At 45.6% G+C, this 27,942-nt stretch overlaps 2 protein-coding genes across 2 annotated transcripts; both read right to left on the bottom strand.

Moving 5' to 3' along the window:
- Positions 1-7,182: 7,182 nt before the first annotated feature.
- Positions 7,183-8,257, bottom strand: LOC123133904 (uncharacterized). Its single transcript, XM_044553292.1, has one exon. It carries the CDS (start codon positions 8,132-8,134, stop codon positions 7,583-7,585), a length of 552 nt encoding a protein of 183 aa, XP_044409227.1. The 5' UTR covers positions 8,135-8,257; the 3' UTR covers positions 7,183-7,582.
- A 2,192-nt stretch (positions 8,258-10,449) lies between these two features.
- LOC123136444 (probable beta-1,3-galactosyltransferase 2) lies at positions 10,450-15,625 on the bottom strand. Its single transcript, XM_044555806.1, has 11 exons — positions 14,918-15,625; positions 14,151-14,247; positions 13,890-13,951; positions 13,569-13,780; positions 13,414-13,477; positions 12,562-12,634; positions 12,317-12,437; positions 11,996-12,083; positions 11,347-11,472; positions 11,134-11,243; positions 10,450-11,027 (listed from the first exon to the last, which is right to left on the bottom strand). The coding sequence occupies exons 1-11, from the start codon at positions 15,016-15,018 to the stop codon at positions 10,879-10,881; spliced, it is 1,203 nt and encodes a 400-aa protein (XP_044411741.1). The 5' UTR covers positions 15,019-15,625; the 3' UTR covers positions 10,450-10,878.
- Between the last annotated feature and the right edge of the window lie 12,317 nt (positions 15,626-27,942).

Below are 27,942 nucleotides of genomic sequence, written 5' to 3'. Positions count from 1 at the left end.
TATCGTCTAGTCACGTTCATCATGTTTAGTTGATTCGTGTTCACTACTTTGATAATATGATATGCGGGTCGACCAGTGCTAGCGTGCTATTCTTACTTGAACAAGAAACCCTCTTATGATTACCCCCTCTCACAAGCATTCCCAACTATGAAGTAAGATTTAAGATAAATCTAACCATAGCATGAAACATATGAATCCAAATCAGCCCCTTACAGAATAATGCAAAACTAGGGTTTAAGCTTCTGTCACTCTCGCAACCCATCATCTACTTATTACTCCCCAATGCCTTTCTCCAGGCCCAAATATGGTGAAATGCCATGTAGTCAACGTTCACACGACACCACTAGAGGAAGAACAACATACATATAATCAAAATATTGAATGAATGCCAACTTGACATGATTACTTATAACAAGACTTCTCCCATGTCCTCAAGAAAAAAAGTAACTACTCACAAATCATATCCATGTTCAAGATCATAGCAGTATTGAATATGCTTAAGGATTTGAACATATAATCTTTCACAAAATAAACCAACTATCATCAACTACAAGGTGCAATCAACACTACTAGCAACCCACAGGTACCATTCTAAGGTTTTGGGACAAAGATTGAATACAAGAGATGAACTAGGGATTGAGAGGAGATGGTGATGGTGAATATGTTGACGAATATTGTCCCTCCCATGATGAGATGATCATTGGTGATGTCGATGGCTTCGATTTCCCCCTCCGGAGGGAAGTATCCTCGGCGGAATCGCTATGCTGGAGAGCAAAAGTGTCCCTGCCCAGGTTCCACCTCGAGATAGCGGTGCTTCGTCCCGAAAGTCTTCTTTTTATTTTTTTTTCTAGAGAAAAAAGTCTCATATAGCAAAATGAGGGCACCGGAAGGCTGTTGTGAGCAGCAAGTGGCCCCCTCTGGTGGTTCTTCGATCCAGTAATTTTTATATATTCAAAAAATATCTCCGTGAAGTTTCAGGTCATTTGGAGCTCTGTAGAATAGTTATCTCTATTATAGCTCTGTTAGGTCCAGAATTCCAGCTGCTGGCAATTTCCCTCTTCATGTATATCTTGCTAATTAAGAGAGAAAAGGCATTAGAATTACATCATAAAGTGAAATGATGACCACAAATATTATAAATAACAGTAGAAAAACATGATGCAAAACGGACATTTCACTTAGAGCCTGTTTGGGACTGCTCCGCTCCTTAAAATTCAGCTCCGCTCTAGAAAACACAAGCCAAATGGGGTAGCTCCACGATATGCCGCTCGGCAAAAAAAACTAGAATCTGGGGTAAAACTTCATGTTTTTATGAAGCTCTTCATGGGGTGCTCTAAAAAACTCTAGAAGCTGGAGCTGAGTGGAAATTACCCACCACTGCCACTAGTAAGTGGATACCCCTTCGTTTCTCCCCCCTCAACCAATCAAATAGATCCTTTCCACCAAGTTTCTCATTCTTGAAGCTGGAGCTAGATGGAAGCCAAACATTCTCTTTGGTAATGCTACAACTTATGAATGAAATTGCTCCAAAGTGAATTTAGTGGAGCGAAACTGATTTTGTTGAAGCGGAGCAGTCCCAAATAGGCCCTTATTATGCGGAACTGGGAAATTAGCAACTCCTACAAATTTTCTTAAGCGATCATCACAAAAATGCTGCATTAAAAGAATCCAACGCCTCCACCCTCCTTGCAAAAAGTCACGGATAGCTCTACACACATCTTGTGAACCAACGACTAGTGTCGTTCATAATGCAACACTGGTAGCTCGTCCGACCCTGACGCTTTTATCTGTTGCATTTGAAACAATGTCGTTTTAATTTCAGAATTTGAGATGGATGTTGTCAGCTTCTAGTTCATGTCATACGAGACTGGACCAACAATATTATCCAGCAATCTCTCAACCCCTTCAGAACCCTCTAACGTAAACAAATACTCGTAAAACTTAGCTGCCATTTCTCTCATCTCATCATCAACCAAGCACCGCGTCCCGTCCTCCTTTACAGCATATTGACAACATTTTTCCTCTTCCGGTGAGATGCATGGTTCTGAGAGCACCTCGTATTTCCATCCCCCACCTTGGGCCTGTCTACTCGAGAACGATGTGTATACATGATCTCCACTGAGTATACAGTCCCGAGTGCCCTCACTTTTCCATTCCGGAGCTACTCTTTAAGCTAATAAACCTATCACCGTATGGATCTGAACACCACACTTCCCCATGCCTGCATACTCATAGACACGTGCCGAGTTTTTGTGAAAGAGCCGAAAGTCACGCTCGCCTGTTACTACTTCGGCCCATGCGTCAACCACCATAGCATCACATTGCTCGTGCGTTATCCATGCTTCTTCAAAGTGAAATGGATGGTCACCTCTCCTCTCCTGATAAGGAGCTATCTCCATCGCCCGGATGAGCAAAGCAACATGATCAAATTCCTCCATTACAATGTGGTTGACTGAAGTTTCTCGAAACATCAACAAAAATCCATCATTGCATGTAGCCCAACCAAGCCGCACCTGAACATTAATTCCAAGGTAACGAATGAGGATATCCCTAGAAGCTTAGATCTGCAAGGCCGCAGATAACCAAGCAATCTTTGAAATCCTCCATTTGCATGTGGCTCCTCGGATTTCCTCCTAGCTGAGCAGATTAGAAGAGAGCTTCGTTAACATCACCCACACACAACCAAGGTAGAACATCTTGAGCTCAAAGCTAATGAATGACATCCTATGACTTCTCCATGAGCTTCGTGGGAGGCTCTCATAGAAACCAATGAATCTACATGTATTTGCCTCAAATTCCACTTCGGCATTAATATAGTATTGACAGAGTTCCCTCCTCCCCAACCCTAGCCCTGCGTCTTCCACCCATGGGTGACACAGGTGGCGGTGCCGCCTCTCCCTCTCATAACTCTGTCCTCTCTCTCACCCGTCGCCGCTGGCCGGAGCCGCCGAGGCAAAGCCCCTCGCGGTGGCTGGCGGTAGGGCATCTCTCCCCCTCGTGTGCGAACAGCCGGAGTGGGGCGGCTGGATCGAGCAGGGGCATCAAGTTCACGCGGGCTTGGCGACGCGGCTGCCAGCCCACGTCCCGGTGGCACACACTCGTGGTGGTGGTGGCACGGTGGCGGGGATGGCTGCTGGTGGCGTGGCGGCTGCTCGGGCCTTTGTCGTGGAACTGGTGCAGGCGGCGGCCATGGTGGCTAGTAGCGCGGGTGCATGCCTGGCGGCTCCGATGCTTGGAGCTCGCCAGACGGTGCGAGTTGGGTAGTGGCCCAGTGTGGCTGCGGCTCCGGTCGTAGGTCGCTCCACGGTAGCTGGGCATGTCGGCTGCGGCGGCGACTTGCATGTTCTGGCGTCGGCTCGTCCGTAGGCGGCTTGTGTCGACCTTCGATCCCTCTCCTCCTCGTCCGAGTGCTACTTTCATCGAAGGGTTGGCCCTTTCCGAGTTGTGGTCCGTAGTTCATCTCACGCCATGTGCAGCAGGACCGAGCTCGTCTCGCGCCCGCTTCTGCAGGACGAGTTGATGGAGGCCAGTTCTGGCCGGCCTATTGGTTCTCGATGCTAGGGGCGCCCAGGGATGCGAAAGGCGGGGCCTTTTCGCTCGTCTCTTTGGTTGGGTAATGACGGTTCTCTGGTGAGGTGGTGTCAAGGTCTTGGATGCCGGGACGGCGGCCCTGGTGGTGGTAGAGTGGTGCTCATGGGCAGAGACTGTGGCTCGGTGTTGCCCAGTGGCCATGACCGTGTGGGTGGCTGATACGTCTTCCTCGTATCTATAACTTTTTATTGTTCCATGCCAATATTATACAACTTTCACATACTTTTGACAACGATTTATATGATTTATTGGACTAACATATTGATACGCTCTATCACACATAAGCCTCATTATATCTTCCTCAAAACAGCCATCATACCTACCTATTATGGCATTTCCATAGCCATTTCAAGATATATTGCCATGCAACTTCCACAGTTCCATTTTTATGACTTGAGCATTCATTTTTATATTGCTTTGCATGATCGTAAGATAGCTAGCATGATATTTTCATGGCTTGTCCATTTTTTTATATCTTTGCCACGCTAGATCATTGCACATCCTGGTACACCGCTAGAGGCATTCATATAGAGTCATATTGTTCTAGTATCGAGTTGTAATTTTTGAGTTGCAAGTAAATAGAAGTGTGATGATCATCATTATTCATTATTAGAGCATTGTCCCAGTGAGGAAAGGATGATGGAGACTATGATTCCCCCACAAGTCTGGATGAGATTTCGGACAATTTTTTAAAAAAAAGAGGCCAAAAAGAGCCCAAGAAAAAAAAGAAAAACAATGAGAGAAAAAGAGAGAAGGGGCAATGTTACTATCCTTTCCACACTTGTGCTTCAAAGTAGCACCCGGTTTTTCATGTAGAGAGTCTCCTATGTTGTCACTTTCATATACTAGTGGAAATTTTTCATTATAGAACCTGGTTTGTATATTCCGATAACGGGCTTCCTCAAATGCCCGAGGTTTTTGAGCAAGCAAGTTGGATGCACACCCACTTAGTTTTTATATTAAGCTTTCATACACTTATAGCTCTTAGTGTATCCGTTGCGTGGCGATCGCTACTCCACGCATTGATATCAATTGATGGGCATCTCCATAGCCCGTTGATTAGCCACATCGATGTGAGACTTTCTTACTTTTTTGTCTTCTCTATGTTTACCCCTATCATCATACTCTATTTCACCCACGGTGCTAAGTCCATGGCTTGCGCTCATGTATTGCATGGGGGTTGAAAAAGTTGAAGCGCGTTAAAAAGTATGAACCAATTGCTCGACTTGTCATCAGGGTTGTGCATGATAAATACTTTGTGTTAAGAAGATGGAGCATGACAAGACTAGATGATTTTGTAGGGATAGCATTCTTTAGCATTGATATTTTCAAAGACATGATTGTTTGTTGGGATGCCTGAGTATTGATGTCTTTATGTCAAATTATAGACTATTGCTTTGAATCACTCGTGTCTTAATATTCATGCCATGATGAGATTATATGATCAAGATTATGCTAGGTAGCATTCCACATCAAAAATTATCTTTTTTATCATTTACCTACTCGAGGACAAGCAGAAATTAAACTTGGGGATGCTGATATGTCTTCGACGTATCTATAATTTTTTATTATTCCATGACAATATTATACAACTTCACATACTTTTGGCAATGAATTATATGATTTATTGGACTAACATATTGATCCAGTGCCCAGTGTTAGTTCCTGTTTGTTGCATGTTTTTTGTTTCGTTGAATATCCGTATCAAATGAAGTCCGGACGCGATAAAATTTTACAGAGATTTATTTTGGAGTATATGTGGATTTTTGGAAGAAGAATCAACGTTAGACGGTGCTCGAGGGCCCCACTAGGCATCAGGGCGCGCCAGGGGGTCTGGCGTGCCGTGGTGCCTAGTGAGCACCTCGTAGGTCGGTTGACCCCTTCTTTCGCCGCAAGAAAGATAATTTATGGATAAAAATCCCCTCAAAATTTCAGTCCTATCGGAGTTACGGATCTCCGGGAATTTAAGAAACGGTGAAGGGCCAGAAAACAGGGACGCGAAACAGAAGAGAACACAGAGAGAGATCCAATCTAGGAGGGGCTCCTGCCCCTCCGCCACCATGGCGGCCATGGACCAGAGGGGGAACTCTCCTCCCATCTAGGGGGAAGGCTAAGTAAGAAGAAGAAGGAGGGGGCTCTCTCCCCCTCTCTCTCGGTGGCGCCGGAGCGCCGCCGGGGCAATCATCGTGACGGCGAACTACACCAACAACTTCGCCGCCGTCATCACCAATTCTCTCCCCCTCTATGTAGTGGTGTAGCACCTCTTTTCCCGATATAATCTCTACTTAAACATGATGCTCAACGCTATATATTATTTCCCAATGATGTATGGCTATCCTATGATGTTTGAGTATATTTGTTTTGTCCTATGGGTTGATTGATGATCGTGATTGGTTTGAGTTGTATGTTTATTTTGGTGTTGACCTATGGTGCCTTCCGTGTCGCGCAAGAATGAGGGATTCCCGCCGTAGGGTGTTGTAATACGTTCATGATTCTCTTATAGTGGGTGGCGAGAGTGACAGAAGTTTATACCCGAGTAAGGGGGTTGTTGCGTATGGGATTAAAAAGAACTTGATACTTAATGCTATGGTTGGCTTTTACCTTAATGATCTTTGATAGTTGTGGATGCTTGCTAGAGTTCCAATAATAAGTGCATATGATCCAAGTACGGAAAGTATGTTAGCTCATGCATCCACTCATGTAAAATTGCAATAATGATTACCGGTCTATTTATCGATTGACTAGGGACAAATAACTTTCTTGTGTGACAAAAACCTTTCTACTAAACAACTAACTTTTATTATCCTGTAAATTACTCACAGTTTTATTTTTGTTAAGTACATCTAGTTTTATTTTTGCAAACCTGTCATATCGCCTACAAAATAGTTTCATATTTGTTCTAGGTAAAGCGAACGTTAAGTGTGCATAGAGTTGTATCGATAGTCAATAAAACTTGAAGGGAATATTGATTCTACCTTTACCTCCTCGTTGGGTTCGACACTTTTTTATCAAAAAAAACTACAATTGATCCCCTATATTTGTGGGTTATCATTGGCGTGGTAGTCAGGGTGTGGCTTTCGGTGGCGGTGAGTGTTGGCCGAGGTGAAACTTGTTCTATCTTCGAATTGACCGGCGGCGGCGAAGTTTGTTCCCTTCTCGAAGGCGTCATTGTGGCTCTCATTGCTCGTCGTGTTGCTCCATGTGAAACTCTGATTCTCGGATCGGGCGATGACAGCGCTCCAATGTCATAACCTTGGAGCTCACAGTTCGTCGTATGCGACTTCATCTCTTCGCATTGGTGTGTTCACGATTGAAGCCCTCGGTTGCTCTTATAGTGCTAGGGGTGGTGTTGCTGCGCTCAGCACCTATGTATCATGTCTTGGGTGTGTATTGTGATGGCGTGCGTTTGTACAAGATTGTTGTTGATCGTTGTTTTATATATAAAGCAGGGCAAAAACATTTTTGGTATATAACATTGACACCATAGCCGTACCGTCACATGTACACTCTCTCCACCGAAGTGCTAGACCACTTCGAAAACCAAGGCTCCAGTTCACCTTCATCATTTGTTTCACTCAAAAACACCATGGGTTGTATGACCAACGCAAGTCTTACATTTCCAGGTGGATAGATTCGTACATTGTTTGGCGATATGCAAACATATGCCAAAGATGTCCTGCTCTATCCGTTTGATGAGAATTCTTTTCTCTTGACAAAACCGGTTGATGCAACTTTATTATGAAAAAAAATAAGAAACTAAGAAAGCTATGTGACCAAAGGAAAACCAACGCACCCAGCTACAAATGCAAGTCACAAACTTGTAAATCTGGATCAATTCACGACGCAAAATTAGACCGGAAAGGTAGCAGATCCAAAACAGTCGCATCAGATCCTAAAACTGTTGAAAGGAAGAAAGTTCAGCGAGCCATCTGCACAGAGTTCTAACTACTTGCGGATCTAAACGCACGGCCGCGGCTGATCTCGGCCTCCGTCAGCGGGCGGTGACGAGACCCCACGACGGCGCCGGCGCGTCCAGGAACGCCTCCGGCGGCGGCAAGAACACCACGCACCTCGCCGCGGCCATCCTCCTCCTGAGCGGGTACCGCGCCGCGCCGCAGAGGCCCCTCGCGGGCCCCACCAGGAAGTGCGGCACGCCGTCCTGCCGCTGCTGCTCCGACGCGGCCGCCGGCGCGGGGGACGGAGGGGCGGATGAGATCGGCAGGCGCGCCGCCGCCGACCGGAGGGAGCGGGCGACGATCCTGGAGTCCCGGAGCCGGGCGAGCGCGCCGGGGCGGAGGAACCGGCCGTGGCTCGGGCGCTCCTCGTCCTCGCGTGGGGCTGCGCGGGCGCGGCGGTCCATGGCCATCGCGTCGCCGGGGACGGGAGCGGCGAGGAGGCGCGGAATCGTGCGGAGCGGGGAGGATTGGCGCGGGACGGGTGGGAGATTTAATACGGCCGGACGGGACGAAACGAGCAGTGGAGGGAAACGATGGCGGGAACGGAGAAACAAGGAGTGAAAATTGGAAAAAGGAGACAAAACCATTTGCTGGCGCTACGGGCACGCAGCGTCGGACCTCGGCACAACCCGTGCAAGCAGACGAGCAGCGTGTCTCTGACAGGTGTGCCCGGTCCCTATCACCAATTCAGATTTTGTTCTGGAACGAGATCTTTTTTGCTTTTCATAGACTCGTACGCTTTTCTATGATGAGTGACTGACATTTGTGCTCACCTTTTTTTCCGGTTCATGGTTTTATTTGCCGCTGTAAAAAAAAATCTCAAATACACACGAATGTGTATTATATACTCCCTCCGTCTCAAAATAAATGCCTCAACTTTGTATTTATTTTGAGACTGCGGAAGTATTAAAGAGAAAAGGAAAGACTCCCTCCATGTTTGATCCTTTTTTTTTTGCGGGAGACATCCACGTTTGATGTTACAGAGTTAATTACATGTGGCTACGCTGCCAACTCCACCAAATCATCTATACTACTCCAGTATATGTCAATTACTCGCTACTTGCCCATGATGCCAGCCACGAAGTACCCTTCGATTTCCCCTCGTAGTAGGCCTGCTTGCTTCCTGACTCGACCTTCACTGTCGATTCGTTAAGGCACTTGTCGTGTGGACGCGTTACTTCGTCAAAGGCCGCGGCATTTCGGTGTTACCAGAGCTCCCATATGCCAACAGCCATATCGCCCTCACCATTTCCCAGTGTTGTCCGCTCGCCTCTTGCCTGATACACCACCCCGACAACGTCTCGTCCGACAGAGGTACTCGCTCCGGCTGCCATAGGCCCGTGCATACCCGTCCCTAGATTTCTCTAGCGAATAAAACCATGATGTGGTTCATTGTCTCGTCTTGTTGATCCGTGCATACCCGTCCCCAGACTTCTCTAGCGAAGACGCATCGAACCATGATGTGGTTTATTGTCTCGTCTTGCTGATCACAAAATGGGCATGCACTTTGAAGCGGTGGTCCCTCCTTGCTAACCTGTCGGATCACTAGCCATGCAAAGAATCGGCACTGCAGGGGGGCTCTCGACTTCCAAGTGAATGAAGTTGCGACCTCAAGTCCAGAGAACTTGGCAACATACATAGATCTTGCAGAGAACATGTCATCCTTCTCCCATGCACAGTGAATCGAGTCCCGCACTCCGATCTGAAGCTGAACCTCCTCCACTCTTTGCTACGGGTCCAAGAATTGGTGCAACATGATGGCCGTGAGCTCCGGGCCAACGTCTTGTGTCCAAGAATGTTCCGATAAAGCCGCCGAGACAACGCGTGTTGATCCAGGTCTCTTTGATATCTTCATATAAAGAAGCGGCACCGGTTCCTCGATCCGTAAGCCCGCAGGCCATCGATCCTCCCAAACAGAGTTTCCTTGCGATCTCCCACCGTAGCTCTTGATGCAGCGCGGCATAGTTCCATGGATTCAGCCGGAACGACAATCGCAAATTCAGACAAAGGCCTCGAATGGTCAATACGCTGCATCCACGGCCATCTTGCTAGCATAGCAGTGTTTAGCCATCGGAATCCCAAGTCCACCGACCCACTTGGGTCAACACACCATGTCCCACGCTCAGCACAATTGCCACCCCGAGCCTCCACCTTGCCGCAGCACAGAAAACCTAGACAAATCTTCGCCATTGCCGTCATCTTGCTAGCATAGCAGTGTTTAGCCATCGGAATCCCAAGTCCACTGGCTCACTTGGGTCAACACACCATGCCCCACGCGTCAGCGCAATTGCCACCCCGAGCCTCCACCTTGCCGCACCACAGAAAACCTCGACAAATCTTCGTCATTGCCGCCATCTTGCTAGCATAGCAGTGTTTAGCCATCGGAATCTCAAGTCCACCGGCCCACTTGGGTCAACACACCATGCCCGACGCGTCAGTGCAATTGCCATCCCGAGCCTCCACCTTGCCGCACCACAGAAAACCTCGACAAATCTTTGGCATTGCCGCCAGTGTTTGTGGGGGTATATTCATCGCGAGCATGGCATGGATTGGAAGCGCACAAAGCACCGAAAGTCCGAAAGGATGAGGATCAGTCGTCCACTTTTTGGGAGTGTGCCCGCCTTCCAGTTGGGCAAGCGGCCCGAGAATTGATCGACGAGATACTGAAAGCGGCCCGAGAATTGATCGACGAGATACTGAAATTGTGTTGTTGTAGGCTTGCATACCGTGAGTGGGAGGCCGCTGTAGTTCATACTCCCTCCGTAAAGAAATACTCCCTCCGTCGAGAAATATAAGAGTACTTCGGAATTTTTGGAAATTAGGGTGTAGTTTCAGGATCGCGGCAAAAAGAACATGGATTAGATCCTCAAAAATGGCAAATCACATCACACAGTTACAAATCTTTGAAACGGCAGATCATGAGTTTTCCTTTTCATTTAGAGTGAGCCTCAGCTGTTACAAACACAAAACTAGTCCAGAATGCACTGAAATGCAGGATTCAGGGACGTTTTATTTCGGTCATACATCTGTGGTAGCCAAACAGCACAGGAGATCGGTACAGGATGGCCACCTGCAACATTTTATCCACCAAAAGAATGCGGCGACAGCTCGGATACCCTTCTTCGCCTTCACCTTCGGCGCCACCGGCGGACAGACGCTCCATAAAATTGTGGTCCGCTTCGTCGGTGCCAGCCAGTCCCACAGTCAAAACCACAGCTATACCTACAGATGAATTACATACACGGCACCGTGGGGCGATCTAGTATACAACAACTAACAAACAGGAGAGGAGAGGAGAGCTTCTTCTGCTTCAGCCAGGGTTCCGACCGCGCTAGAAAGTGGAATTCCACAGCGCCTTGTCGCCCTCGGCGCACTTATTGTGCACCTCCCAGATCCTGCCTTCCGAGTTGCATATGCCGCTGCACTTCCAGTCGAATGACGCCGCGCAGGTGTTCCCCGCCTGAGCTTTCCATTCGCAGTCTGTGAGCAGAGTCAGAGTTCAGGATGTGGTTGAATGTCCTCATCGACGTGCTATTGTCACGGATATTAAGCAGGAGTTATAAGGCATGGAGTCATGGAAGCTCACCAGGTGGAGTACCACAACAGAGTCTCCGGTCATCAATGTGCTCGACATCCAACCCGAGGAACCAAGATCCTAGTGAAACATCCTCGTTTATATACTTGTGCAGGACGTGCCTGGCATTAAAATGGATTTTGCAGCAACAAAGTTAGCTTTCACTAGAACCACATAGTAATAAGATTGAAGGGCGCGATTGCATGAGAACTTATGATGTCTCACTTGTTTATAGATATGTAGGTTGCTAGATCTTTTGAAATGGCGTATAATTGACCAGTAGCATGTCGGAAGTACTTATTTCCTGGCTCGCCAAATTTCCAATGCTCAGGCTCATAGTATCTCACACCCCTGAAAAAAAAAGCCAACAGATGTTATCATGTTAAGTTGTTAACAGCTTAGACCTGTAAGAGAAGGAGATATCCATATAATGTAGCGAAAATCCAACTCGGTGCCCAGGCTCATCTGCTCCCGGTCAGAAAAAAAATCAAAACAAATACTAGAAAAATTAAAAAAAATTCCTTTTTTGTGTGGTACATAATTTGATGCGTGAGGTCCGCTCCAAATTTCAACTCATTTGGACATCCGAGCAGTTCTCGGCAAAAAAAAAAACAAATCGGGTCAAAACAGTGCATGAACAATAAACTTTTTTACAGGCCCCGATTTTGTCTTTTTTGCCGAGAGCTACTCAAATGTTCAAATGAGATGAAATTTGCAGCGGACCTCACGCATCAAATTATCTACCACACAAAAAAATGGATTTTTTTTAATTTTTCTAGTATTTGTTTTGATTTTTTTCGTCAACGCAGGTGCAGCTGAGCCTGGGAGCAGAAACGCCGCACTCATAATGTAGGGCTTATAATGTATTACTTACTTTTCAGATAGGACAGGGCCAGATTTCATGCACCCCATATATACTCTTGGCTTCCATGCCTGTTTGGACAATATCTGTCCAAGCGTTGCTGCAAATGCAAATCAGATGTCAAAACCAAGGCATTTTTCGCGCACAGGAATGCAAAGATAGCCACATACTATCCTAGTTAGGGTAGTTAACTACACATACAAAGGGTACATCATTGATAATCATCAAGAAATTAATGAAGAGCTTTGAATACGGAAATGACAGATGCACGCGCACACACTCATTTAGCCCCTAACTTTGGAGCTGTAAAGGGCATAAATATAGAGATTTTACCTATGTTCACATGCACGTCGTCATCAACTTTCACATAAAAATCTGCATCCCATAATGAAACAGCTGTAGCAAAGTATGTCTTAGTTTTGCCAGATAGGGCAAGGTATCCTTCGACATGATCCTGCACAAAGTTGTAACCACAGTAAGCAGGGGGGACAAAATAGCATTTCAGTCCAAACGAGGACAACAATAACAGCGTCGCTCCCATGTGAAACCAATATCCTTTTAAGTAACAAACAACTTACTATCTTCATGAAATCCCCATGTTTCCTGTCCTCTGCTTCAATTGCTCTATCAATAATTCCGCCTGCTATAGCACTGCACATCATGTGGAGAATGAGGTTATGCATGTCTTGCCATAAACGTACATTCATTCTCATCTACTATAAGCTATGCATGACTTAACCTTTATATATTGCATAAAAAATATTTTAACAATATCCTCTCCTTCGATAAATACCTTGTCCCAACTCTAAAGCAATTTTTAAACTGGAAAACTGAGACTACACTACTTAACAACCATTATTCTACAGCCTTCTCTTGCAGAAGAGGAGAACAAATGAAAGGACCCCTCAAGCCTCAAGATCAGCATGCGGATATTACTAAACTCAAAAGTTGAATGAAACCATTCCTAAATCATACTCCCTTCACAATGTAGCGCGCATAGTTTTTTCTGAAAGTCAAACATCACAAAATTTGACCAAGTTTATTTAGATAGAAAATATAAGCAATAATAATACAAATTTAATATAACATGGAAGTCTATCTTGTGTTTTATGCAGTGGTATGAATTTGATAATATATATGTAGATACTTTTCTCTATATACTTGGTCAAAATAGATGAAGTTTGACTTCCTAAAAAATCTATACGCACTACATTATGGAACGGAGGGAGTATCATGCAGTTGCATTTCGCAAAAAAAAAAAGACAAAAGATATACAACTGCATTGGCAAAAAAAAAGTGTGACAAAAGAGTCACTGTGTACAATTTATGATACGGTATTACCATGAATAAATAAATAATCTACAACTTCTCACTATTCAAATATCATGCCTTCATAGTTAAATGCACATAAAAATCTTTATGCATCATACCTGTGACCAATGACAAACCGAATTATGACCCCCTTCTGTTCTTCAAGTTGTTTCCTTTTCTCACCTATTTTCAGACTTTGTTATTAGTTATTTCAAAGTTCGCAGGCTAAGAAATGTTCTGAAGCAAGCTAGCTATAAAGTTGAATGTCAGCAACCTCGAGGCATCCAGGTGTAACGTATGGAATCTCTTCTCTTGCGACTGCTAAAAGCGGTATTGATGCCAATCACCATACGGTACTTTCTCCTCCCAATTGACTCAGAAACTTTGAAGTCTTCTGAAACAGGGGAACCGTTGAGCAATGACTCTTGCAGGGTTCTAGCAGCCGACAGTTCTGTCTCTAAGGTCGCTATTGTCTTATCTAGTGTCCTACGACCAAAACATTTGGAAATGCCAGTCAGAACCATTCTTTTCATAAAATAGATACTTTCAATAAAGGAACAAATATGTGCTCAAGAAAGACAAACTTGGTACGTACTGTACATCATGATGAGTATCTTGATCTGGTAACACATCTTTATATTTTTGCAGTTCTTGAACCTAGCAGCACATGATAATCAAACTATGTATCAACGATTACTGCAGGTGGTACAATATAATAAATTTACAATACACATTACACAGCAGCAATCTGCTTTTATAACACTGACTTGTGCAGCTGCTGTACAATATGAATATTAATGTGCAATTATGGAATACTTGACAGAAATTAATGGAGGGAAAAGTACACCACCAGTACCTTCTTTGAACCACAATCTGCAGCAACTAGAGCTTTGCCTTCCTCGACGCTTTGATTCGGTAGTGGAACCTCAGTTGCCTCAGGCAGTGTCCACATTCTGGATCAAGCAAACCAAATGCACAAGAATCATTTCCTAAACTTCGAGGTTGAATAGCATCGCAATGGAAAAGATTAGCTAGTCCAATTCAAGAGATCGAACAGAGGTAGACGTTCATAAGATTAAGATGTGATTACATCTTACAGTTCTGGGTAGGAGTACAGTTTATTCAATGTTGGAGGATACATCACCTAGCAATAATAGCTCGTCTCTACAATTATATCGAGATTCTGCGCAGGATCATCCGCACCCTGCCCCAATTGTGGTAAGGGAAAATTGCCCGATGTGGCAGCAAACCCGCCGAATTTCTAAATTCATGGAGCCTTACTTAACGCACCCGCAATTCGGCAGCATCAGAATCGGACTTTGCGTGACCAGAGTAGCCAAAACACGTGGATTATTCGATGGCTGCCGACAGAATCGAGAAATCCCCAAATCGAGCCTTGGCAACCCCTATCTGCTATCCGATCTCTAATCTCACAAAATTCGAGGTGCAGAGGCTGGCGAGACGCCGCGGATCTTGCGCTAGGCCCATCTGAACTCGAGCTACTCTCGGAGCTGAGCTGAGCTGAGCTCCGCGTGCTGAGCTGAGCTCCGCGTGCTGAGCTGAGCTAGGAATCTTGAAGAGAAATTGAAGAAGCGGGAGGGAGAATTGGGGGAGCTGGTTTACCTGTTGGTGAAGAGCAGGCCAAGGCAGAAGCTCCCGAGGCAGAGGAGCACGGCCCACCGCTTGGACACGCCTCCATCGCCTCCGGCTTTCCTCCAGCTCATGGTGGCCGCCGCCGCTGCCGCAGACCCTCGCCGGCACCGTCTCCTCCTCTCCTCAGTCTCTCAGCTTCTCCCACAGTGCATGCAGGAGGGAGCAGGAAGGAGCCCTCGTTCTTGGCGGGTTGCCCTTGGCGGTCTCGCACGCACGCACCTCTGCGCTGCTCACCTCACCTGGTCACCTTCCCTCCCACGACGGGCCATGTGGGTGTGGTGCGGAGGTCAGTCAGTGTCCACTGGCGCACGCCATTAGCCCCGCCCGCATTGATTAATCTAAACGCGACAGCGGGGGGACGGTAAGCCCCGAGGTGGGGGTGGATGGACGGTCGGTCCGCCCGTCGGCAGCGTCAAGAAAACAACCGAGGAGCTGAGCTGCAGAGGCAGTGGTGGCGGGTAAAACAAACAGCCAGTCGAATCGAATCAAGCCGGCCACTTGTTGCCGGATCAGAGCTCGGCGCAGGGATGGTTCTCCCGGGATTCGAGATCCTCGAGGTCGCGGGAGCGCGGTCCCGCGCTGTTTTTTAATGGCGGGATCTCGTCCCTTCCCGGCGCGGATAGATGGATAGATGGAGTTCCACGAGGACCACGGTGGCTTTTCACATGCGTGTGCAGTTGTGCTGCTGCTGCTGAGCTCCCTCCACTTGCTTGCAGCGGAGGGTGATGGTGGGGTGGGGTGGGGGGATGTCGAAGGCTCAACCGCTCTGTGTTCCCCGTGCTGCTGTTGTTGTGGCGTCGCTGTCGCTGCACGGCTGTGGACGGATGCTGCGGTTGCGCGATGCCATGGTTCACTCTGTGCATTTTAAAACCGAACCGAAAAACCATACCGAAAATAAACCGAACCGAACCGATTTTTTTGTTTTTATGGTTTCTGGTTTCGGTATGGTATGAACTTTTCATACCGATTTAAACTTTGGTTTTTATGGTATATAGCGAAAAAACGAATGGTTAACCGAATAAACCGAAGTAAAAAATAAATTTATATTTCTTGAGATGAACAACCGTACAAGTTGTCATTTTTCTTGTACATGAGTCAAATTCACTACTAAGCACCTACATTTTTCTTGTAACATTGTCATTTTTCTCTTTTTAAAATGCTAAGCACGTCCATAACCATCAACAGATGAATCAATGCATGCATATATACTTATATATATAGTCATATACTATTTGTGTAAAATAGAATGTGTTTTGAGTCATAAATTTGTAAATTATTATTACGTCATTTTCAAATTCGCGTCAACTTTGATTTTTATGGTATATACCGAAACCATACCGAAATAATTTGGTATATACCGAAACCGAACCGTATTTTAATTTCATACCGTATTTATCGTATTAATACCGTATATACCGAAAAACCGTATAAACCGAATCATGTAAACCGAATAAACCGAACGCACAGGGCTAGCCATGGTCAAATCGCATTTTCTTTTTCTGCTGGTCTAATTAAGTTGCAGATTTCAGCCGCGCGTGTTTGATACTAATTCAGCTTTGCTTAACTTAGTTTATTTTCGCTATGGAAAATAACGGCACAAATTTTTAACGCTGTAAAAAAACATGAGGTTAAGGCTGTGTTTGACAGCGAAGTATTGCAGAAAGTATAGTATTGAAAAACTGCAGCATTTTTGTCTATAGGTACTAGATACCACAGTTTTGATATATCAAAGTATTTTGTAGTATTGGAAATACTGTGACAGTGTTTGGCCGATGCATGTCTACAACGACGTAAATTAGCTACTAGCCGTTTCATAGCAGTTGAAAACATGCACGAATTTAGCTGACCAGTGGTTGCAAATTGAAGGGCCATGCATAAACAGACCTGGCGGCATGCTATGCATCAGCGGCGGCGGGAGCACAACGGCGCAGCACGGAAGCGCTCTGGCTTGGCCGACAACGGCAAGCGCAGACCACTAAAGCATGGGACGGTGTTCAGGAGCGACGCATGCACGGCAAGCAGCGGCGAGCAAGGTCGCGACATGGCAGTGTGGCACACGTACCGTGTGGCTATGATCGCACACAACAGCCTGCGCAGTCTCAGCCAGCAGCATGCGAGACCATGGCATCAACAATCTGGGCATGAGGTGGCTAGGGGGCCGACCCGATGCACATCGCGTAGGAGGAGAGGAGGAGCGCAAGTGGGAGCTGGGAAGGACACCATTTCTCTTTCCATTGCCTTCTGTTGTCTTGTCACATGGCCGGCGATCTTCAGGGCGGCAATGGCTTGGGAGCGGGGAAGGCGATAGCGATAGTCTTGTTTTCTTCGCATGCTCTGTTTAAAAAAAGGAGGTCTGGGATTCTTTTTTTAATGCGGAGAAAATACCACAGTTTTGACAATACTGGAGTTTGAATACTACAGTTTTTTGTGGCTGCCAAACAACTCATGGTAATTAAGACCATGGTATTTTAGAAAACTGTAGTATTCTCATAATACTTAGAAAAAGCCAAGCTATCAAACAGGGCCTAAAGCATCTCCGGCCGTTTGGCCTCCGGCGCACCCGACGAAGGGTTTTGGGCGTGGCGGTTTTTTGGGCCTGGGGTGAATCAAGTTTTCAGCCGCGCCCCTAGGTTTCGCCCTCAAACGCATAAAAATTCAAAGTTCTCTTTCCCGCTATCAAAAAAGGACACAAGTTCGGCGATCATCATGCCATAGGTCGGCGATCATCATGCAACATGCCGGCGATCAACATAGCCAATGTCCGGCGATCAAAAGGGTAGGAACCATAGATATGGAACTGAAACGGCAGGCTCCTCTGTCGTAGGGCTGGGAGAGGTCAGCATCGGCGTTGTGGGCATAGCGACAATGCTCGGCGTTGGCGTAGGCGTGGGCGTGGGTGTGGCCGCAGGGGCAGTCGTCGCCGCCGGTCCCGGCATCTGGTTCAAGATGAGGCCACGCTCCGCCAGGTACCAAGCCTTCACCTGCTCATCCATCATCGCCATGTCTGCTCCCATCAGGAACGCCAGGTTGGTGTTCCTCTTCTTCGCGGCGACGTTGATGCTAAGAAGGTCGAGCTTGACGTCCTGCTTCGTCATTAATGCCGACCACCTCGCCTCGGATTTCTCCTCCTTGGCGGATTTGCTCTTGGCGTCGGCATTGCACTGTTCTATCGACGATTGCAGACGTTCGGCAGAGGGTGCCGCGTCCCTCGCCGCCTTGGCTCTTTTGTTGCCATCAGGACGCCCTTCTGCCGCCGCCGAGGCAGGTGTGTCCGGGTTGTAGACAACTTCCTTGGTCTTGGTGAGAGCGAGCCGGCACTCTGTCCATTTCTCGCACGACTCAATCTTGGTGAACACATGAAGGAACTTGAACTCCTGGTCGTTGTTGTCTTGGCGAAACATGTCGAACATTCGAACCATCTGCACTGTCGAAGAACAAGTGTCGGCGAAGTACACGGCGAAGAGCAGGGCCGGCGAGCAATGGGCATACCTGATGCTTGACGGTGGCGCCGCTATCCGGGCAAGCCATGACCTCCTCTTGAATCCCATGCCACTTGTTGCAGGCCTGCTGGATGGTCGCCCAATGGTTTGGCCATGGCCTTCTGATCCATGTGGATGCTGGTGAAGTCGAGGTCAACCAACTTGTGCTCGTCGAACGTCATCTTGATCCTTCTCCAATAGGTGTCGGCGTTCTGATTCACGCCGGCGATCGGGTCGATGCTGACAGTCTTCCATGCTTCAACGAAGCACTCGTCTTCCTTTGGCGTCCACTTGACGCGATGCTCACCCGGCCTGCCGTTCGACGGACGCTTCCTCTTTCTCCCTTTGGCCACTGGTTCCTCCTCTTCCACCTCCTCCCTGGCATCATCGTGCTCCACGACGGTGTCCAGTGTTTTGTATTGCATGCGGAACCCGGGGCACAAAGCGGCGTCGACTGAGCCGTTCGTAATGATCGCATCCATGCTGTCGTCGGTGTTGCTGAACTATGGCGCTGAGCCATGTGCGAAGGGTAGGGCCCCATGACGCAGAGTCATTGTAGGCGAGCCTGAGTACATCAATGACGAGTAGTTGTACTGGTGCTGAGGCCGGTGGTGAACATGGGGGATGGCGTGCGGGTCGGGGTTGAAGACGCGGGGGGGGGGAGGGGGGACACGCGCGGGTCGGAGTTAAAGACGGGGGGCGGTGTCGAGCCATACGGGAAGGTGATGTTGGGGTTGAAGCCGCCAAGCGCGTCGCCGTCGACGTAGTCAGGCGAGGGCGCGTACCCCCACAGTGGCGGCGAGAAGTTGGCCGGCGACGCGGCGCTCTGTTGGCTACCCCATGCACCTTGTGGGCACTGACCGGCTTGTTGAGGTGGAAGGAGATGACGCTCGTTCGCCATGCCCGCGCGAGATGACTCCTCCTGCTCTGCCAGCGCGTCCCTGGCCTTCTTCATGTTGAGCCTGTTCCGCCAATCGGTGGTGACCGCCGCCCGGCGATCAACATCGGCCTTCCACTGGGCGTTCGTCAAGCCCAGGGGCCTTGGCATTGGTGCCGTCAGCTTCCTCTACTTTGGCTAGACGGAATCAACGGCTAGGCGAGGGGGCGCATACTTCTTTGGCGGCATGGCCGGCAGATCTAGGGAGAATGGCGGGAGCGGTGAGGGAGAAGGGGGTCGGTAATGGAAAATGGAGGAAATGGGGAAAACAACGGGAAAACGGCCAGTGTCGCTGACAGCGTGAGCCCACACGCCTTGTTGCTTTCGCCGGTGCCCCCATGTGCGCTAGCTTCCGCTTGGGTTCACCGGTTGTAATTTCGGCCCAAACCAGCGAAAAACGAGGATCTGGGGGCGCGGCTGGGCCATTTTTTCGGCATTGGCGCTAAAAAGGGCGCCCTGGGACTTTTCAAATGTTCCATACTTATGCTTCATTAAGTAAACTTACCCATATCTACTCAAATCATCGGTGAAAGTGAGGAAATAACTATATCCACTGCACACGTCAACACTCATCGGACCGCACACATCAGCATGTATGATTTCCAACAAGTCACTTTCCCGTTCCATTGTTCCGGAAAACGTGTATTTAGTCATCTTGCCAATGAGGCATGGTTCGCATCTGTCAAGTGATCCAAAATCAAGTGACTCTAAAAGTCCATCAGCATGGAGTTTCTTCATGCATTTTACACCAATATGACCTAAGCGGCAATGCCACAAGAAAGTGGTACTATCATTATCAACTCTACATCTTTTGGCATCAATGTTATGAACATATGTATCACTACGATCGAGATTCAATAAACCATCCACATTGGGTGCATGACCATAGAAGGTATTATTCATGTAAACAGAATAACCAGTATTCTTAAATGAATAACCTTATTGCAATAAACACGATCTAATCATGGTCATGCTCAACGCAGACACCAAATAACATTTACCAAGGCTCAACACTAATCTCAAACGTAGAGGGAGCGTGCGATGGTGATCACATCAACCTTGGAAAACACTTCCAACACACATCGTCACCTCGCCCTTTGCTAGTCTCTGTTTATTCTGCAGCTTTTGTTTCGAGTTACCAATATTAGCAACTAAACCAGTGTCTAATACCCAGGTGCTACTAGGAGTACTAGTAAGGTACACATTAATAACATGTATATCAAATATACTTTTGTTGAAGCTGCCAGCCTTCTTATCTATTGGGGTAGTTCCGCTACCAGTGACCGTTCCCCTTACAATAGAAGCACTTAGTCTCGGGTTTGGGTTCAACCTTGGGTTTCTTCACTGGAGCGGCAACTGGCTTGCCATTCATGAAGTTTCCCTTCTTGCCCTTCTTGAAACCAGTGGTCTTGTTAACCATCAACACTTGATGCTCCTTCTTGATTTCTACCTTTGCAGACTTAAGCACCACGAATAGCTCCGGGATCATCTCCATCCCTTGCATGTTATAGTTCATCTTGAAGCTCTAGTAGATTGGTGATAGTGACTGAAGAACTCTGTCAACCACTATCTTATCTGGAAGATTAACTCCCACTTGATTCAAGCGATTGTAGCACCCATACATTCCGAGCACATGCTCACTGGCTGACCTATTCTCCTCCATATTATAGGCAAAGACCATGTCAGAGGTCTCATACCTCTCAACACGGGCATGAGCCTGAAATACCAATTTCAGATCTTGAAACATCTCATATGTTCCATGGCATTCAAAATGCCTTTTGAGCCCTGATCCTAAGACGTAAAGCATGGAGCACTAAACTATCAAGTAGCCATCAAAACGTGTCTTCCAGATGTTCACAACATCCACATATGACGCTAGAGGGGTTGACACACCGAGTGGTGCATCCAGGACATAAGCCTTCTATGCAGCAGTGAGGACAATCCTCAGACTAAGGCCCTAGTCCGCATAATTGCTCATAATATCTTTCAACTTAGTCTTTCTCTAGGAACGTATTAAAATAGGGAGCTACAACGCGAGCTATTGATCTACAACATAATTTGCAAAGACAACTTAGACTATTGTTCATGATAATGAGTTTAATTAATCATATTACTTAAGAACTCCCACTCAAATCAACATCCCTCCGGTTGTCCGAGTGTAACACAATCCAAATTCACCAACCCAAGTTCGATCATCACGTGAGATGAGGTGGTTTCAATGGTGAACATCTCTATGTTGATCATATCTACTATATGACTCGTGTTTGAACTTTCGGTCTCTTGCATTCCGAGGACATGTCTGTACATGCTAGGCTCATCAAGTTTAACCCAAGTGTTCCACATGTGCAGAACTGGCTTGCACCCTGCTACCTCTTGAGCATGCGTTGGTTTTCCCTTGAAGAGGAAAGGGTGATGCAGCAAAGTAGCATAAGTATTTCGCTCAGTTTTGAGAACCAAGGTATCAATCCAGTAGGAGACGACACACAAGTCACCTAGTACCTGCACAAACAATCAAGAATCTTGCAACCAAAGCGATAAAGGGGTTGCCAATTTCTTCACGGTCACTCGCAAAAGTGAGATCAGATAGAGATAATAAAGTAAATATTTTTGGGTATTTTTGTTGTATAGATTGGAAAGTAAAGATTGCAAAATAGTAAACGAGATGCGATGTAAATAAAAGAGATGTAATATAATAAGAAAGAGACCCGGGGTCCATAGGTTTCACTAGTGACTTCTCTCGAGATAGCATGTATTACGGTGGGTGAACAAATTACTACCGAGCAATTGATAGAAGAGCGCATAATTATGAAGACATCTAAAGCAATGATCATGAACATAGGCATCATGTCCGTGTCAAGTAGACCGAAACGATTCTGCATCTACTAATATTACTCCACACATCGACCGCTATCCAGCATGCATCTAGAGTATCAAGTTCATAAGAACGGAGTAACGCTTTAAGCAAGATGACATGACGTAGAGGGATAAACTCAAGCAATATGATATAACCCCCATCTTTTTATCCTCGATGGAAACAATACAATACGTGCCTTGCTGCCCCTACTATCACTGGGAAAGGACACTACAAGATTGAACCCAAAGCTAAGCACTTCTCCCATTGCAAGAAAGATCAATATAGTAGGCCAAACTAAACCGATAATTCGAAGAGACTTGCAAAGATATCAAATCATGCATATAAGAATTCAGAGAAGAACCAAATAATAATCATATATAATCTTGTTCATAAATCCACAATTCATCGGATCTCGGCAAACACACAGCAAAAGAATATTACATCGAATAGATCTCCAAGAACATCGAGGAGAACATGGTATTGAGAATCAAAGAGAGAGAAGAAGTCATCTAGCTAATAACTATGGACCCGAAGGTCTGTGGTAAACTACTCATGCTTCATCGGAGAGGCAATGGTGTTGATGTAGAAGCCCTCCATGATCGATTCTCCCTCTGGCACATCGCCAGAAAAGGCCCCAAGATGGGATCTCATGGGTACAGAAGGTTGCGGCGGTGGAAAAGTGGTTTTGTGCCCCCCCCTAATGTTTCTAGGGTATAAGAGTATATATAGGCAAAAGAAGTACGTCGGTGGGGCTACGAGGGGCCCACGAGGGTGGGGGCGCGCCTACCCCCTGGGCGTGCCCTCCTGCCTCGTGGCCTCCTCATAGAGTTCCAGACTTCAACTCCATGTCTTCTGGATTGCTTTTGGTCCAAGAAAGATCCTCGCGAAAGTTTCATTCCGTTTGGACTCCGTTTGGTATTCCTTTTCTGTAAAACACTAAAATAGGCACAAAAAAACAGAAACTGGCACTGGGCCTCCGGTTAATAGGTTAGTCCCAAAAATAATATAAAAGAGCATAGTAAAGCCCATTAAATATCCAAAACAGATAATATAATAGCATGGAACAATAAAAAATTATAGATACATTGGAGACGTATCAAGCATCCCCAAGCTTAATTACTGCTTGTCCTCGAGTAGGTAAATGATAAAAACAGAAATTTTGATGTGGAATGCTACCTAGCATATTTATCAATGTAATTTCCTTTATTATGGCATGAATGTTCAGATCCGAAAGATTCAAGACAAAAGTTTAATATTGACATAAAAGTAATAATACTTCAAGCATATACTAACAAAGCAATCATGTCTTCTCAAAATAACATGGCCAAAGAAAATTATCCCTACAAAATCATATAGTCTGGTTATGCTCTATCTTCATCACACAAAGTATTTAATCATGCACAACCCGATGACAAGCTAAGCAATTGTTTCATACTTTTGATGTTCTCAAACTTTTTCAATCTTCACGCAATACATGAGCGTGAGCCATGGACATGCACTATAGGTGGAATAGGATGGTGGTTGTGGAGAAGACAAAAAAGGAGAAGATAGTCTCACATCAACTAGGCGCATCAACAGGCTATGGAGATGCCCATCAATAGATATCAATGTGAGTGAGTAGGGATTGCCATGCAACAGATGAACTAGAGCTATAAGTGTATGAAAGCTCAAAAAGAAACTAAGTGGGTGTGCATCCAACTTGCTTGCTCACGAAGACCTAGGGCACTTTTGAGGAAGCCCATCATTGGAATATACAAGCCAATTTCTATAATTAAAAAAATCCCCACTAGTATATGAAAGTGACAACATAGAAGACTCTCTATCATGAAGATCATGGTGCTACTTTGAAGCACAAGTGTGGTAAAAGGATAGTAGCATTGTCCCTTCTCTCTTTTTCTCTCATTTTTTTATTTGGGCCTTTCTCTCTTCTTCTTTTTTGTTTAGTCCAGAGTCTCACCCCGACTTGTGGGGGAATCATAGTCTCCATCATCCTTTCCTCACATGGGAGAATGCTCTAATAATGAAGATCGTCACACTTTTATTTACTTACAACTCAAGATTACAACTCGATACTTAGAACAAAATATGACTCTATGTGAATGTCTCCGGCGGTGTACCGGGATGTGCAATGATTCAAGAGTGACATGTATGAAAAATTATGAACGGTGGCTTTGCCACAAATATGATGTCAACTACATGATCATGCTAGCAATATGACAATGATGGAGCGTGTCATAATAAACGAAATGGTGGAAAGTTGCATGGCAATATATCTCGGAATGGCTATGGAAATGCCATAATAGGTAGGTATGGTGGCTATTTTGAGGAAGGTATATGGTGGGTTTATGGTACCGGCGAAAGTTGCGCGATACTAGAGAGGCAAGCAATGGTGAAAGGGTGAGAGTGCGTATAATCCATGGACTCATCATTAGTCAAAAAGAACCCACATACTTATTGCAAAAAATTATTAGTTATCGAAACAAAGTACTGCACGCATGCTCCTAGGGGGATTGATTGGTAGGAAAATACCATTGCTCGTCCCCAACCGCCACTCATAAGGAAGACAATTAATAAATAAATCATGCTCCAACTTCGTCACATAACGGTTCACCATACGTGCATGCTACGGGAATCACAAACTTTAACACAAGTATCTCTCAAATTCACAACTACTCTACTAGCATGACTCTAATGTCACCATCCTCATATCTCAAAACAATCATAAAGAATCAAACTTGTCATAGTATTCAATGCACTTTATATGAAAGTTTTTATTATACCCATCTTGGATGCCCATCATATTAGTACTAATTTTATAACCAAAGCAAATTACCATGCTGTTATAAAAGACTCTCAAAATAATATAAGTGAAGCATGAGAGATCAATAATTTCTATAAAATAAAACCACCACCGCGCTCTAAAAAGATATAAGTGAAGCACTAGAGCAATATGTCTAGCTCAAAAGATATAAGTGAAGCACTAGAGCAATATGTCTAGCTCAAAAGATATAAGTGAAGCACTAGAGCAATATGCACTAGAGCATGCGTTGGTTTTCCCTTGAAGAGGAAAGGGTGATGCAGCAAGGTAGGGTAAGTAGTTCCCTCAGTTTGAGAACCAAGGTATCAATCCAGTAGGAGACGACACACAAGTCACCTAGTACCTGCACAAACAATCAAGAACCTTGCAACCAACGCGATAAAGGGGTTGTCAATCCCTTCACGGTCACTCGCAAAAGTGATATCAGATAGAGATAATAAAGTAAATATTTTTGGTATTTTTGTTGTATAGATTGGAAAGTAAAGATTGCAAAATAGTAAATGAGATGCGATTTAAATAAAAGAGATGTAATATAATAATAAAGATACCCGGGGGCCATAGGTTTCACTAGTGGCTTCTCTCAAGATAGCATGAATTATGGTGGGTGAACAAATTACTACTGAGCAATTGATAGAAGAGCGCATAATTATAAAGACATCTAAGGCAATGATCATGAACATATGCATCACATTCGTGTCAAGTAGATCGAAACGATTCCGCATCTACTACTATTACTCCACACATCGACCACTATCCAGCATGCATCTAGAGTATTACGTTCATAAGAACGGAGTAACGCTTTAAGCAAGATGACATGATGTAGAGGGATAAACTCAAGCAATATGATATAACCCCCATCTTTTTATCCTCGATGGCAACAATACAATACGTGCCTTGCTGCCCCTACTGTCACTAGGAAAGGACACAACAAGATTGGACCCAAAGCTAAGCACTTCTCCCATTCCAAGAAAGATCAATCTAGTAGGCCAAACTAAACCAATAATTCGAAGAGACTTGCAAAGATATCAAATCATGCATATAATAATTCAGAGAAGAACCAAATAATAATCATAGATAATCTTGTTCATAAATCCACAATTCATCGGATCTTGGCAAACACACCGCAAAAGAGTATTACATCGAATATATCTCCAAGAACATCGAGGAGAACATGGTATTGAGAATAAAAGAGAGAGAAGAAGCCATCTAGCTAATAACTATGGACCTGAAGGTCTGTGGTAAACTACTCACGCTTCATTGGAGAGGCAATGGTGTTGATGTAGAAGCCCTCCGTGATCGATTCCCCCTCCGGCAGATCTCCGGAAAAGGCCCCAAGATGGGATCTCACAGGTACAGAAGGTTGCGGCGGTGGAAAAGTGGTTCTGTGGCTCCCCCTGATGTTTCTAGGGTATAAGAGTATATATAGGCGAAAGAAGTACGTTGGTGGAGCTATGACGGGCCCACGAGGGTGGGGGTGCGCCTACCCCCCCGGGCGCGCCCTCCTGCCTCGTGGCCGCCTCGTAGAGTCCCAGACTTCAACTTCAAGTCTTCCAGATTTCTTTTGGTCCAAGAAAGATCCTCGCGAAGGTTTCATTCCGTTTGGACTCCGTTTGGTATTCCTTTTCTATAAAACACTAAAATAGGCACAAAAAACAGAAACTGGCACTGGGCCTCCGGTTAATAGGTTAGTCCCAAAAATAGCATATCAAAACTCATTAAACATCCAAAACAGATAATATAATAGCATGGAACAATAAAAAATTATAGATACGTTGGAGATGTATCACACTCGTTGTATGTGAACGTAGAGTCTATCATACCCGATCATCACGTGGCGCTTCAAAAACGACGAACTTTCGCAATGGTGCACACTTGGGGAGAACACAATTTTATCTTGAAATTTTAGTGAGGGATCACCTTATAATGCTACCATCGTCCTAAGCAAAACAAGATGCATAAAAGGATTAACATCACATGCAAATCATAAGTGACATGATATATCCATCAAGTTGTGCTTTTGATCTCCATCTCCAAAGCAAAGCACCAGCATGATCTCCATCGTCACTGGCATGACACCATGGTCTCCATCATCGTGTCGCCATCAGGGTTGTCACGCCAACCATGCTTCTACTACTATTGCTACCACTTAGCGATAAAGTAAAGCATTACATAGCGTTTAACGATTGACACGTAGGTCATACAATAATTAAAGACAACCCTATGGATCCTACCGGTTGCCGTATGCATTGACATGCAAGTCGATATAAACTGTTACAAACATGATCATCTCATACATCAAATATATCTCATCATGTCTTTGGCCATATCATATCACAACATACCCTGCAAAAACAAGTTAGATGTCCTCTAATTGTTGTTGCATGTTTTACGTGGCTGCTATGGTATCTAGCAAGAACTATTCTTACCTACGCAAAGCCACAACAGTGATATGTAAGTTGCTATTTAACCTTCTACAAGGACCACCTTTGTCGAATCCGATTCAACTAAGATGGGAGAGACAGACACCTGCCAGCCATATTTATGCAACAAAGTCACATGTCTATCGATGGAACCGGTCTCATGTACATGGACATGTAAAGTTGGTCCGGGCCGCTTCATCCCACAATACCGCCGAATCAAGAAAAGACCAAGGAAGGAAGCAATCTGAATATCAACACCCACAAACTCCTTTGTGTTCTACTCGTGATGTCATCTACGCATAGACCTAGCTCTGATACCACTGTTGGGGAACGTTGCATGGGAAACAAAAAATTCCTACGCTCACCGAGATCAATCTAGGAGATGACCATCTACGAGAGGAGAGATTACATCTACATACCCCTGTAGATCGCTAAGGGGAAGCATTAAGAAACACAGTTGATGTAATCAAACGTCTTCGCGGTCCAA

Source organism: Triticum aestivum, chromosome 6B, assembly GCF_018294505.1.
Source record: "Triticum aestivum cultivar Chinese Spring chromosome 6B, IWGSC CS RefSeq v2.1, whole genome shotgun sequence".
Classification (NCBI taxonomy): domain Eukaryota; kingdom Viridiplantae; phylum Streptophyta; class Magnoliopsida; order Poales; family Poaceae; genus Triticum; species Triticum aestivum.
Note: the sequence above shows the minus strand (reverse complement) of the source record. Positions and strands in the feature narration are given on the sequence as shown.

Bases quoted from the DNA above. Each gene is read 5' to 3' on its own strand.
- LOC123133904 (XM_044553292.1), bottom strand. From the start codon at position 8,134: ATGGTTTTGTCTCCTTTTTCCAATTTTCACTCCTTGTTTCTCCGTTCC.
- LOC123136444 (XM_044555806.1), bottom strand. From the start codon at position 15,018: ATGAGCTGGAGGAAAGCCGGAGGCGATGGAGGCGTGTCCAAGCGGTGG. The intron at 13,478-13,568 runs GTTGCTGACATT...GTCTGAAAATAG, and splicing joins TTACACCTGGATGCCTCGAG to GTGAGAAAAGGAAACAACTT. The intron at 12,635-13,413 runs GTATGATGCATA...CATGATGTGCAG, and splicing joins CGGTTTGTCATTGGTCACAG to TGCTATAGCAGGCGGAATTA.